The sequence below is a fragment of the Astatotilapia calliptera genome, chromosome 5 (assembly GCF_900246225.1).
Source record: "Astatotilapia calliptera chromosome 5, fAstCal1.2, whole genome shotgun sequence".
NCBI lineage: Eukaryota > Metazoa > Chordata > Actinopteri > Cichliformes > Cichlidae > Astatotilapia > Astatotilapia calliptera.
The window spans coordinates 13,521,889-13,536,747 of record NC_039306.1 but is presented as its reverse complement, the minus strand read 5'-3'; the positions used below and the strand labels follow the sequence as shown (position 1 = coordinate 13,536,747).

General features: G+C 38.0%; 1 protein-coding gene across 2 annotated transcripts; it reads right to left on the bottom strand.

Moving 5' to 3' along the window:
- LOC113021661 (rano class II histocompatibility antigen, A beta chain-like) lies at window positions 1–9,245 on the bottom strand. 2 transcript variants are annotated; one of them, XM_026166361.1, is made up of 5 exons: window positions 9,190–9,245; window positions 8,882–8,995; window positions 3,088–3,378; window positions 2,077–2,355; window positions 1–145 (listed from the first exon to the last, which is right to left on the bottom strand). In XM_026166361.1, exons 2-5 carry the CDS (start codon window positions 8,895–8,897, stop codon window positions 6–8), a joined length of 726 nt encoding a protein of 241 aa, XP_026022146.1. In that variant the 5' UTR covers window positions 8,898–8,995; window positions 9,190–9,245; the 3' UTR covers window positions 1–5. The 2 variants fall into 2 exon arrangements, with proteins under 2 accessions (XP_026022146.1, XP_026022145.1); XM_026166360.1 differs by lacking the exons at window positions 8,882–8,995; window positions 9,190–9,245 and adding an exon at window positions 6,250–6,301.
- Window positions 9,246–14,859: the final 5,614 nt, after the last annotated feature.

The following is a 14,859-nucleotide window of genomic DNA, read 5'->3' as shown; positions in this document are numbered from 1 at the left end:
TTAGTTTATAGAGTATTTAAAAATGTTGGATCAGAGGATTTTCTTCTGTAATAGATCAGCCCCAAAGACAAAATTAATGCTCCCAAGAGCAAAGCACAAACTCCTCCAGTTAGAAAACTCCCGTCGGACTGTTTCAAGGAAGAATCTGCAACAAAACACCAGGACACATATTCATAATGATTGATAATACAGTGCTTATATATGTATGTATGTATGTATGTATGTATGTATGTGTATATATATATATATATATATATATATATATATATATATATATATTAGGGGTGCAACGATACACAAAATTCACGGTTCGGTTCGGTTCGATACTTTGGTGTCACGGTTCGATATTTTTTCAATACAAAAAAATGTTCATGCATTTTTAATTTGTCATTTATTAAAATTATAAATATATATTTTAACTCAAAAGTACAGTATTTAAATTTAACCCTAACCCTTGTGCGTGTTTTTTATTTTGACAGCGAATGCGCACCTGCGGACCACTTATGTGCAGCCCTGGTTATTTAGCTCATCATATTGCAGCCACAGAAATTCTTTTGTCCATGAAACCATAAAGCTGCACTTTCTTTTTGCCTTATAGTCTGATTTGTCATAACTTCTCCGTTTTGTGGTAAGCTTTTCTTTGGCTGTCACTTCTTCACCCTGACCTGTCTTATTTGGCTCAGCAGAACTGAAATGCTTTTACACGCTCACTCACATAAGCTCAGCGATTCTCTGCGCGATCAACCTCTCACATGTTTAAGCTTGCTGCGTCATGTTTGCATAGTAAGCTAACGATTAATAAGACGATGTCAGAGGAATTGGTGCACAAATTATCATCACTCACAGATCAGTGCTGTCGCTCTCTATACACAGTTCGCACGATTGCAAAGTGAAAGCAAAAAAACAAGCGCAAATTCAAACGCGACTTCAATATGTCACATATTGACAGTGGCTCACCGATGCCAATGACATAATTACCCAGCTACATTTCTGAAAGAATGCAAAAGCATTGACATATATTTTTCCTACAATAGCCCGACGGGCAGGGAAGAGATAGATTTTGGTAGCCCGACTGAAAAAATCGCTAGCTCCAGGACGTCGGGCTAGCGATATTGCAAGCCCTGTATCTGATTGAGGAATCACTCATCTTTGGAAAAGAGAGTTTATTACAGAGAAATGGCTCTTTCCAAAATAAAAGCTATACTATCCGCTTCTTCTGGGCTATATTCTCAGCAGCATAAGGAGAATCATGTGCTAACAGCTGTCTAAATGACTCGGCTAAAGTTAGTAGCATGCTTGTTGTTTTTGTCTTTGCACTAGGATGATGTCGGCGTAAATGTGCAGTCATATTCGTTGTGTTCCCACTAGTGCTTTCAGGTTAATCTCGTTGAAATGACCTTAACGCCACAACACGGCAAATCTCCTTAACGAGCTACCGCCGATCGCTCCGTGCATGGGGCTAGACAGCAAACACGTTAACGAGCTAACTGCGCTAACACACTAGTTCACACCAATGTAATTGAGCATTGCATGGCACATCCAACATACTGTTTTACTTTAGTCCATGACTCGCTTACCTTCAGGGTCATACGTCACATGAAAACCAAAATAATTCCAAACGCCAGATCTGAATGAGGTTCAATTTGCCTGTTGCAAGTAGAGCTTAACTTCTGTCTCGCTAGCTTGCCCTGCACTCTTCCTTCTGACTATGCTGTCTGTGTTGAGCGCTCAGTGGATCTGCGCTCGACAGTGCAGCCTAGGCGGAGTAGTCGAACACAGATTCACTGAGCGCTCAACACAGACAGCATCGTCGGAAGGAAAATTGATAAAATAAATTACAAATGTTGTATTGTTCGATACATATGCGTACCGAACCGAAAGCACTGTATCGAACGGTTCAATATCGATACGAATATCGTTGCACCCCTAAAATATAAATATATATATATATATATATATATATATATATATATATATATATATATATATATATATATATAAAAGAACACTATTAATGTGCAGAATGATTGAATTTATCAACAGCATTTTGACTAAAATGATCTTGTCTGTCCTCACCCCAGTAAGAACTCTTGGGCTCCTTTAGGCTGACATGCTCTACCGTACAGGTGACTCTGTCCTTGGGGATAGGTGTGCACTCCAGATAAGAGTGAACCTGATAGGTACAGTCTCCATTTGTCATCACTTCACTTATGGTCACACCCTCAGTCACTTCCTGACCGTTCAGGTACCAAGTCACAAGGATGTGTTCGGGGTAGAAGTCATAAATGCTGCACACGAGTATTGTGTTATGGCTGGAAGTGTGGTCTCCCTCCTGGAGAGTCATGCTGGGTGCAGCTGAAATCAGAAGGTCAACAGCTTTAATGATGAAATTCATCATTCTGTAAACCAATGATTCTTACAATGTTGCAATGTGATGCCTGGTTTGATATAATTCAAAATTGTCATGAAACAATTAAATCTAAAACAATAGTCTTTGAAAATGCACTTAATTCTTTTTTTAAATGCAAAAAAAGAAAAATTGAACATTTTTATCAGGTACTTGAAATAAAGGTATTAAGGGAGAATCACGGCCAAGCAAATCATAAAGTACTAATGGAAGTGTTTAGTTTTAGGCTCGTGCTATCATTTATAGTCCTGTTCACGGTTTGGGGTTTTGCTCTTCAATTGAAATGTTAGAGTATAATTGCTGTATTACTGTTACAATAATGATTGTAAAATAGGAGGGTTATTACACCCATATTTGTTCTGCTGCTTTAAGATGATAAACTACATAAATGGATCCTTGCACTGTAATTTGGGATCATTTGTTTGGTAATTTAGCCCTTTTAAATACAGGAAGGAGTAATATGTTTACTTCCTATACTAAAGAAAAGGTCATTTCAAAAAAGGAAGGTTTAAGATTGTCCAAGTGTTTTGGTTTAGTTCTTTATCATTATAATTCCTGTCATTAAACACTGTAACACATTGCATGATTTTTTTTGTATTTGGAAGAAAATGTTTGTATTTTATATATATAATATTCTCTCTACTGATAGCAACGCATACATCTAGTATTTGAATATTCACCCATGTTTTCCACAGTTATGTTGAATACTACATCAACATTATCGACACATATCAGCTGTTTCTCCACTTTTCTCTGCAGAATGTCAGCGCTGTCTTCATTAAACCGAGATGCTGTGATTAATCCAGCTGGAGTGAGGCCCGTCCAGTTGCCGACTGTGCTGTTGTACTGCATCGTAAACTCTTTGTTAAAATACCAGTCGATCAGATACTCCACTGTCTTCGGGTCTCTGGAGTGCACAGCACACCAAAAATCAGCAAACATGAAGTAGCCATCTTCATTAATGGAGCAATCTAAAAAGGAAAAGAAAAGGTTAATCAAAAATTGACACCGATTTGTCTTTCTGTGCCTTAATTGCACTTTCAAGCTCAGAGTAGTTCAACCCTCAGCAAAGCTTCCAGCCAAAAGAGTGCTTCCTCACATGTAGAAAAGATAAGGCCTCCTTTCAGCAGGGAGCTTGTGCAGCTGTGCTCTTGAAAAGCAGATTCAAAAGTTGCTTTTCACTCATTTGCTCAGGTATTGTCCCACTGGGTTGGACAAGTAAATCCAGGTCACATTCTGTTCAATGTAGTATTTTCATCAATCAAATTTAGATTTTTTTTGCCAGTATAAAAGGAACTAAAGCGCGCTCTCTATGGCGTTATTTTTGTGCCACTATTCTGAGCGCACGTAAAAAAAAATAAATGCAGGTGCAAGTGTTGCATTTTGAGGAGAAATTTATTTTGAGCAAAGAAAAGCTGAGTGAACAAAATTCATTGCTGCGTGCGGAATGAATTCAGTTTATTTTGTGACCCAGAAAGAGAAATATTTCAAACTCCGCCACTGCCTCGTTTGAGTTTTGGACGAAATGGATTCTGGGATATTGCATTTCGTCATTTCGAGCTGATTGGAGACAAGAACAGCCAATCAGATTTTTTTTTTTGCATCCAAGTCTGTGATTGGCTGGTTTTGTGGCACAAATATAACGGTGTACAGAAAGAGCTGAACGCGCATGGGCAGAAATGTTGAGAGCGCGAGCAACACATTGCAAGCAAGCGCAAATGCAAAAACTGAGCGAGAGAGGCTGCTATTGTGTGTGTGTGGATAATAGCAAACACTGAAATACATTTTTTGCACCCAGCAATGATTTTTGTTCACTCAAATTTAGCTTTTCGTCGCTCAAATTAAAATTCTCCTCAAAATGCAACACTTGCACCTGCAATTTTTTTTTAACTTGCGCTCAGAATAGTGGCACAAAAATAACGCCATAGCTCTCTGGTAATGAATGAGTTTTGAATTTGCAGGCGGAGTCACTTGATCATTTTGAAAATGTTCACATTGAAACTTCTTTTGTGTAAACATAATGTCCAATGTGACGGTATCTGTTTCTTCATTTTATGAATTCCTGTAGATAAGAACAGGAAAGCCAGTCAATCAGCCCTGACTTTGCTACAGACAACACAAAGTGTCAGATTTGGCCTTCTGTGTGGCTTTGCAAAATGTGTGAACTGCGAAGCTTCTTTTTAATAGTAATAATAGTAATAATAATAATTAATTTTATTCAAAAGCACCTTTCAAGACACCTAAGGACACTTAACAATAGAATAAAACACATAGAACAATGACAAAATGAAGAACAATAAGAAAATAAATGAAATTAAACACAAGATCAAATAAACAATAAGTTCACGGTGAATGTGCAGATATGAACAGATTTTTGGGTTCTCTCCCACATTTTAAATCTTGATTCAGGTTTTGAGTTGAGATTTAAAATGGGGGAGAGAACCATTGTTTCTTTAATCTGGGGGTAGAAAGTTCCACAGGCAGAGCAGCTGAAAGCTCTGCTTCGCATAGCCCTGAAATACATAAAGAAGGCAAAGCCAGCTAGATAGAAGAAGAAGAAGATCGAAGTGAGTGGGCAGAAGAATAGAATAGAATAGAATTCAACTTTATTGTCACTGCACATGTCACAGGTACAAGGCAACGAAATGCAGTTTGCATCCATCCAGAAGTGCTTTAGCCATGATATAGATATATTACAAATATATATTAGCAATAATATAGATATGTGAGTATATTACAGAAATGGGTCTATTAAGGTATGTTATAATGCACACGGTATGAAGTATGTTATGAATATGCTATAACTATAAGTATGTACAGGCTGTAGTGAGTACAAGCTATGTACAGGCTATGAACAGGATATAAATATGAAAAACTATACAGAATATGAAATAAAAAAAACTATACAGAAATATGAGATATGCAGCTATACAGAAATGTGAACTAGAAGAAGTAGTGCTTAAGAGGTCAGAAAGGTAAGAAGGAGCAAAGTTATGAAGGGCCTTGAAGGAGAGCAGAAGAAGCTTGTACACTATTGGGAATTTTACAGGGAGCCAATGAAGTTCCTGAAGGATTTGGGTGATGTGCTGGTAGAAAGGGATTCTGACAGCAGTTTTGAACCAGTTAAAGCTTATGGAGGGATTTTTGGGGGAGACCATGCAAGAGAGAATTACAATAGTCAAGGCGGGAGGTAACGAGACTATGGACAAGAATGGACGCAGACTGGGTGGAAAGAGAAGGACATAATTGGTTAATGTTGCGTAGAGGAAAATAGACAGAACATGTGAGGTTACTGATGTGAATGTAGCATTAGCTAAATCAATCTGAAACATTATACGTGCTAAACCTAAAACTAAAGTTTTTCAAACTGCGTTTTGACAACATTACTGAAGAAAACACTGCACACCAATGAGACTTCATGTAAAAATCTTGTGGCCAGTGTATAAAAGTTGATGTATTTACTTAGACTAGAGTCAATTCGATTTAGCTTTAGATTGTTTCATTTCCCCAAATTCAAACATCTAAATGGGGAACTTGACCTGAGCAGAAATGCTGTCTTGCGCTGGTGTTACGAATCGTGATAACAACGTTTGTGATCACAGAGCCACACAACTGAAATTTATAGTCTGCTTCCATTCAAATAAATCCACTATGTTAACGTAAAAGACGTATGGCACAAAGTACAGCATGTACACCAGCACTGTGTAAACACTGGACCTTGTGGTCATATTAAGGTTAGCATATAAAGTGCAGTACAGTCATAACCTTGTACTATATACTATACCCCGTAGTATATAGTAACCTTTGAAAATGTGCTTCATGTAAATAGCAAAAGTACTCACCAACCATAAATAAAGAGAAGAAACACAGAAGCAAGTACTTGAAGTGGGTCATGCTGAAACCAGAATGAGGCACCCCTGTTGCTGGTTTTTAAACCAACCGCTGTGGCGTTTGAGAACGACTCTTTCCTTTCAGATACACTTACACTTTCAGTTCACTCTGAACCTGGTGCTGTTTCATTATCTAGTATTCCAGGCATTTCTCCTTAAAATCTGTTTATACACCGACGATTTGCAACGGTAAAAGCGTTTTAAAAAACTTTCACAAATGAAACAACCGGCTGAGGAAAATAAATGTAAAGAGCCCTTTTTAAAATGTCTGTGCATTTATTTTTGTTTTCTATTTATACCTGCTATAAACTGTAACGTTGCGTTTAGACACTCACAGGGATTCTTTGTTGACCTCAAACAGTCACTCACTCATGATCATAAACTCATAATGAACAAGTGAAAAAAAAATCCAGATCATGAAAAACAGTTTGACTTCTCACAGCAGCTGTAATTAACACTAACAAGAATGTGAAAGCAACAGCTGTCAAGCTGAAAGAAAGACTGTTCCTCTTTTTCTCTCTGAGAAGTGGGAAGTGGGCAGAAGTGTGTCTCGCCTCCTCTTGGCTCCTGCAACATCCTCGGGTTAGCTGCCACGCCTGTCGCTCATCTTCTCACTAGCACTGTGGATTTAAGGACTGGCTTTCCAGTAGATTGTTGTCATTCCTGTATTGATAATTACCCTAAATTCAACTCATGTTTAACTGCTGTTGGTGCTCCAGTTTCCCGTCTCTGGTAGTTTCTAGAATGTATTTCTGGTGATGTATGAGATATATGGATTTCTGGAAAAGGTAAAATCTAAAGAAAACTACATTCTGTAGAAAAATTAAGGATGCTTACCTGCAAAGATGGGCAGTAACGAGTTAAAAGTAACGTGTTACTGTGATCCGATTACCTTTTTCAAGTAACGTGTAAAGTAAGAGATTACTGTTGCAAAAAAAGTAATTAGATTAATGTTACTTTCCCATAAGCATGCTGCATTACTGCATTACAAAACCGTGATTTTGTTTGTGAGAGTGTCTTATGGCACTTGTGTGTGTCGTGACATTGGTGAGAGCAAGAGACGTGTAGATCAACAATGGATAATATGGAGTACGGGAGAAACCACGCACACCATTGTTTTTCTTGTGACATTACCAATAAGTTTTATGTGTCACATGGCCCTCATCCTATTGAAAAAACAAAAGTTGTATCCAAGATGGCCGACTTCTAAATGGCCACCATGGTCACCAGACATCTTGAGGAGTTTGCCCCCTCACATATACTAATGTGCCATAAACAGGACTTTAATATCACCAACCATTCCCATTTTATTACGGTGTATCCATATAAATGGCTTCTGTTTTCATCCCCAATAGAAGATTCATCCCCATAAAAAGTCAAATAAAAGTTCCCTCAATATCTGCCTGCTCTGAGGTACATGTCTGGTTAGTCTCTGTATTAGATCTCTGCTTGAGCAGAGCAGAAACAAATGGTGCAAATGATTTTTCTGCAGTTTTTGGATACAATAACAGGTCTATAGGTCTACAAATGAAATTCATACTCACTGAAAACAGAGATATTGATCTATTGGAAAACAATGAGTAAATCTGTGATATGAGGTAGTGACTTTATTTAGGCCTAGTGTTCTGAAGAAATGACTCTTTTTGTAAGTTATGCAAGCCTCCTTTTATCCATTGATTAAAACCAGTGATTCTCTTAAAATGCGCAACTCCTATTTAAGGCCACCAGATGTCACTGCTGACCTTTCAAAAAGTAAGACCAACTTTTTATTTATCTCATGGTTTTAGCTCTCTCTTTTGCGCTTTATGCACCAGGGCTCAGTTTTTGGATTCTGACTTTGACTAAGAAGCCCTTCATCTCAGTTTTCACATCTCACATGTTTTAGTGAATTCTAAAAATAACAAGGAGCATAATGCTTCCTCAGTGCAAACGTTTGGCTTACTTCAGCTGTTTAAAACTGCACTCTTTTTGTATATAAAGAATACTAAACTTGCAGTATACTAAAGTATATACTGCTTTAAGTTCAGTTCTATATATACTAGAGCTAAAATATATACTTCTTAAATGTGGGTATGCTGATTGCCTGTCTAGTGTAAAGCTCTGTTTTGATGATACAAAGTTCACCAAACTCTCGAGTACAAGAACAGTTATGGGAAACTGATCCACAAACCATCAAGAGATTAGACATGGAACAATTAAGAAAGCAGATCAGCATTTAATGCAGTTTCATATGAGTCCTTAAAATAGTTGCAACCTTATAATCTATTGATGCTTATTTTTCATCTGTCCTCTCTCATATGTGTTTCTGTTCATTAATATTTTCCACTTTTGAATTCTAGACCAATGAGTCATTGGTGGAGCGAATTATTTTGACTCATCCACATCAGGTTATCAAATTTACATTAAAAATAAATAAATTTAGATTTCACATTACTGATGCAATGTCCTTATATGGTTCTAATATATGTCATTATATGGACCAAATATTCATTATGTGGACCAAATATTCACTGCAGACACCAAATCTACTTCCAATACTTCATTACAAAGATATGCTGTTAGTAAATCATTTGTTTTTACTAACCTTTGGGAGTTTGCATGTTCTCCCTGTGTCTGCGTGGGTTGTCTCCAGGTACTCCAGGCTTCCTCCCGTAGTACAAAGACACGCAGTTAGTGGGATTAGGTTAACTGGAAATTTCTAAGACGAAAATTAAACGACATAAAAAAATCATGGTGATTTTTCTGATTGTAACTTTGAATGAACTTATCATTCAAAGTCATGAACTTATAAGACAGCTAACATCACAAAGTGGGAGATTTCTAATGAAACAAATAACCTTTTTTTCATCACTGCAGCTAAATTTACAGTACTGCAACAATCATCTCTCTTACCTTTTGAGAATGCAATGTCTTTTTTTTCTCCTTTTTGCAATTACAGACTCTGCCAGCCTTATACCAGAACAAAAGAAATGCAGTGGGAAATCATATTTGCTAACAGAATTTGTAACAAGACAGCTAAAGGTTAAGCTAAGTGAGTGGCCGCTTGAATGCGCAGTATTGTGTGGTCTAAAAAAGTAAGAAGAAGTGGAGAAGTAATGGAGGGAGACAGAGAAAGAGCAGGGTGTTCAGTCCTAAATGTGTTCTGCCCGGACAGCCACATGCAACCATCTGCACTAACACAGTTAGTATTACACAGCCTGATTCTGAAAGGAGACACCAAAAATAAGCAGCAGCAGCAGCTTATGGCATCCACCACACCATCAAGGAGGAAAGATTCAAGGCCCAACAGCTGAAATAAAATGCAACAATTAAATGACCTTAATAGCAGTTTACTATAAAATCAAAATAAATATTAAAGTATGTAAAGACAACATTTAATTTTCGAAATGATGATGTAATATCGAAATATCAAAACTGACTTAAGGCTTAATAGACAGCCATTCACACACCATCTGAGTGGAGACTACAAAGAACCGAAAGCAGATAATATATACACAGGAGGGAATTGTGGGCAGTGTGAACACACCTGTGAACTCAGCTGAACAAAATCTAACTGACGAAACAGGGGAAACAAAACTGAGCGTGATTCACACAAGACAAGGAACTGTCAAAATAAAATAGGAAGTGACTAAGACATACAAACTTAAGACAGAGACGGGAAAGAGGGGGAGACAGAAGGATAAAACACAGATAATTATGGGAACAGGAAGGGATACATTGTGCAAGACAAAGATGAGACTGGCACAGACTGGACAGGGAAAAGAGGAACTAACATAATCAAACAAGGACCAAGAAATAGAAATAACGAAGTTTAAAGGCACTCAAGAACTTGAACATAAGTATCTCATAATTCCAAAGAAGTAAATCAGAGGTCCAGGACAGGGTCCCACTTTGCTAAGCCATCCAATGGGCTGAAATCAACCCTGTAGCTGCTTGACTCTGGTCTGAGGCCAGTATGCTTGACACCCTCACTACAAATTCATACAAAAATAATACAAAGTCATACAGGAGGCATTACAGAAGGCCTTTTCTCTATACCTGGAAATGACCATTTAATTTGAATATATTTTCCAAAATCTTCTCTGTTGTCACTCATTACTGCACCTTTGACAAATAGTGTTTTCTCAACAAAGACCCCCAGTGCTATCGGGTGTGTGCCTTTACGTCAGTGCACTTGGTACTTTAACCCCCTCTGATGCAGCTGCTGTTTGCTGTAGAGTTCGACTCACGCACTGAACAGTTCAGACTGAGCCTGAATGACACATTTCAGTCTGTTTTCTATCGGCTGCTGTCACTCTGGTGACGCTCTGACACACCTTTGACACACCTTTGACACATGCCACCCAACAGATCCTTTTAGAAATTTTAACTTGCAAAGGTCTTTCTTGCGTTTTACAAATGATTTATTATGTATCTTTTTTGTAGTCTCTTTGGTGAAAAGACAGAAAAGACATTTTGTTGATCACCAGAAATATACAAACATCATTCCCAGCAATCAAAATGCTTGATTTAGGTCATTCTACTTGGTACCTGATTTCAGCTAAATACTTCTGATATCTGCACTGCAGGACGAGTAGTAATACTATGTAAATGTGTCTTTTTGTAAGCTATGTTTATTAGGAAAACTCACCTTTTTCACTTTGGTCTTTGCAGTTTTTGTTCATTTTCTCTTTTTAGCTCATTTGCTATTCCTGCAGCAATGCTGCAGTGCTCAGCCATCAGAAGGTATTTGATTTGATCTTTAAGTCACTGGTCTTTTCAACTGATTAGCTGTCTGTAGCTCATAAATCCATCCTGCCTTATCTGGACCTTCTTTCTTTACAGATAAAACTATTCAATCACTTTCATTCTCTCACCACTCAGTGACATATATTAACTATATATATATATACACACACATATATTAGTTAAACCAGCCAGCTGTTTTTCTAACCCCTTGTGTTATTCAGGGTTGGAGGCCTCTCAGTTTCCATAGATCGAAAGGCAGGGAACACCCAGTCTACTGCAGGGCTAGAGTTAAAAACTGGGACATTTATTAATTTATTTTTGCTTTGTTAGTGTAGATCTTTGCTAATAGTAGAAAAGCACCTAAACAACCTGCAGTCTCTCATTTTGGTGGAACACATGGCAAATGTGAGCAGGATATCTGATATGAGGTGTTGACTGTCTTCACCAGTTAGCACGCTGCCAACCACACCACAGGCAAAACTGGAGATAGCATATCTGTTTGTGCCAATTTTCCCTGTTAGTGAATGTTTCCATGATATATACACTGTATACTCTTGTTGCATAGATGATGACATAATAGCTCAAAGACATTGTGTTCAGTGATGTTTGCACTTGTAAGCAACCCAGCCACCTCATGCTGATAGTGGCACAAAACATCTGAGTTTTTGATTATAAAGAAAGAAATTTTCCACAATCACAGCCTTTTCATCCTTTCCACCCAAGTTTTGTTGCTGGCTTCTAACTTGAGCAAAAACAGAAACCAGGTACTGTAAAGTGAAACGGTGATCTGCTGAACATGCATTTGTTTTGCAAGGTGAGGAAATGAGTTAGAAAATAAAGGTCTCTCATTTATTTAAAACATTGTACAGGCACTGGTCAGAGACACACAGAGACCTCTGAAAAATAACAGTGTCAGCTGTTCACCAAGTCGCTGTTATTGATGAATACAGTCGGTGCAGCACTATCAGTGTTCTTGTCCCAGAAAGCTCATAAACAGACTGCTTCTCTCTCTCTTTCTCTCTCTCTCTCTCTCTCTCTCTCTGTCTCTGTCTCTATGTCACTCCAAAGGTATTGTAAGTTCTGACATTACTCACATTACTCACTTAAACCTACCATGTTTGTCACTGTATAAACCAGTGGTGAATTGTGACAGTCTATAAATGTCAGTGCAGCAGCACTCGTAGCTATTAAATGCTGGAAACCTAGACCAGCCATATACAGAGTTTTTTTTCCTTCATAAGGAAGGGATTAATCATCTTGAGCCAAGCTGTTAATGGTAAAGTTTACCTCGATGTGATGGAACCAGCTAGTCATGAATCATAAATGGCCATTGCCTGAAGCTTTTCTCATCTCACTGTGGCAGTTTCCATTTATGATATTCCACTCTGCAGTATTTAAAATTCATCTGTCTAAAATTCGAGTATTTATATACATTTATTGGTTAATTAGACTTGTTTGACTAATGTGTTCAATGAAGTGCTTCATAATCAGTGAGAAACAAATTGCAGTTTTTATGACTGCAATTTGTTCCTCAGTGCAGGCAAAGCAGGCCTACTTGTTGTTCCCAGAGTATTTAAAAGTAGAATGGGAGGCAGAGCCTTCAGTTTTCAGGCCCCTCTTCTGTGGAACCAGCTCCCAGTTTGGATTCGGGAGACAGACACTATCTCTACTTTTAAGATTAGGCTTAAAACTTTCCTTTTTGCTAAAGCATATAGTTAGGGCTGAACCAGGTGACCCTGAATCCTCCCTTAGTTATGCTGCAATAGACGTAGGCTGCCGGGGGGATTCCCATGATGCATTGAGTTTTTCCTTTCCAGTCACCTTTCTCGCTCACTATGTGTTAACAGACCTCTCTGCATTGAATCGTACCTGTTATTAACATCTGTCTCTCTTCCACAGCATGTCTTTATCCTGTCTTCCTTCTCTCACCCCAACCGGTCGCAGCAGATGGCCGCCCCTCCCTGAGCCTGGTTCTGCCGGAGGTTTCTTCCTGTTAAAAGGGAGTTTTTCCTTCCCACTGTCGCCAAAGTGCTTGTTCATAGGGGGTCATATAATTGTTGGGTTTTTCTCTGTATCTATTATTATAGGATATACTGTACAATATAAAGCGCCTTGAGGCGACTTTTGTTGTGATTTGGCGCTATATAAATAAAATGGAATTGAATTGAATTGAATTGAATGACTATTTTGACAGTGAAGGTATCCCTGTATCTATAATAATACATCAGGAGATAAAAGCTTTAGAAAGCTTTGCCCTCTTAGGTAGGTTGGGATCTGTAGTGTATTAAAGGACATCTTCAGTTTACACTAAACTATTGTTTATTGTATTGAGAATTTTTCCTCAAAGATAAATTCTGAGGTCACATTTGCCCTAAGAGCTGGGACCTTCCCCTCAAGACAAAAATAATTCTGGATACTGTTTGAAATAGAATGAAGATTTAAATCTTATATTTAAAAATTATTTGACAGAATAAATAGTAAAGGAAAGCACTGCAATGGGTTCAGGAAGACATGTGAAGACCACTGTCAGCGGGTAGCTTGTCACTATTGCCCAAAGTGCAAATTAAAGTCTACCATGCAAAGAAAAATACATACATAGACACAATCCAGCAAAGCTGCCATCTACTCTGGGTCTGAGCTCAGTCCGAATGGACTTGGAAAAGGGTAAAATTATTCTGAGCAATTAAAATCTGAAGTTATTTTTGACACCATGTCCTCTGAGCTAATGAGGAGAGGGCTCATCAAGCTTGTTACCAGCACACAGTTGAAAAGCCAGCATCTGTGATGATATGGAAGTGTATTATTACAGGTGGTATGGGTAACTTCCACATCTGTGAAGGTCCCATTAATACAAAATTATATAGAAAGATATTTTGAAAGCAATAACTGCTTCAAAAATCCAGATGACATATTTTTCTGTAAAGGTGAGCTTTTAGCAAGACAAAGCCAAACTCCACACTGACAACACCATAGCTTTGAAATAAAAGATGCCAAACTTGCAGGCCTGCAGCAGCACCTATCACCCACTGCAAACATCTGGCAACATGGAGGAGGAGCCAAATATATACAAGGGACCTGGAAAACATTTAGCCCCAAACCTAAATCACTTCAAATGAATAAACAGGTTCCTCATTGATTTCTTGATGTGTAAATGAACTAGTTTTCGCTCCCGTTGCAAGGTGACAACTTATCATCCTAAAGAAGTATCTGTCATCTGTTCACATACAAAAGATAAGATGCATGAATGTTTGTTTGCATTATGTTAAAGCAGCATTAAATGATTTTCTTGACCTATTGGAGCATATAGCACAAGCTGGAAGCAGTTCTGACACATTATCATTTTTTTAAGTTCGCAGCATGAACATGTTAACAAATACTCAGGAGAAACATATTATGCAGTAGAGTTGTGTTTAATTAGTTCAAAATGTAGTTTTGTTAAGATCTGACAATATTAGCTTCCATTCACTTACATCCCGTTGCTGCAGTTTTGTTCAGATTCCATTCGGTTTGAGCTGTGCTGATAATATGAGCGTCATTAAAGTTGAAGATCCTCTGGGTATTTTTGTTTTATGACAGCTGACAGTTCTTGAATAACTGAACATATTGTTCATGAAACACTTGAGCTGCAGGTGTTACACAACTTTAAGGGCCATTGTCGAGGAGTTTCCTTTTTATTACATCTTGTTGTCTTCAACCTTCAGTCGGACCCTGTGTGAGGTTACTCCTGTTCACTGCTGTTTCTATATAACTGCTCAGATGTACTGACATTTGTCCACTTGGCTCCACAAACCATGTTCAGGAAAATATCCCCCCTTAATTGCAACACTATCATGC

Coding starts and splice junctions, on each gene's coding strand:
- LOC113021661 (XM_026166360.1), bottom strand. CDS start 6,301: ATGACCCACTTCAAGTACTTGCTTCTGTGTTTCTTCTCTTTATTTATG. Junction 3,379..6,249: donor CTTCTCTTTATTTATGGTTG/GTGAGTACTTTT, acceptor TTTCCTTTTTAG/ATTGCTCCATTAATGAAGAT. Junction 2,356..3,087: donor CATAACTGTGGAAAACATGG/GTGAATATTCAA, acceptor TTCTGATTTCAG/CTGCACCCAGCATGACTCTC.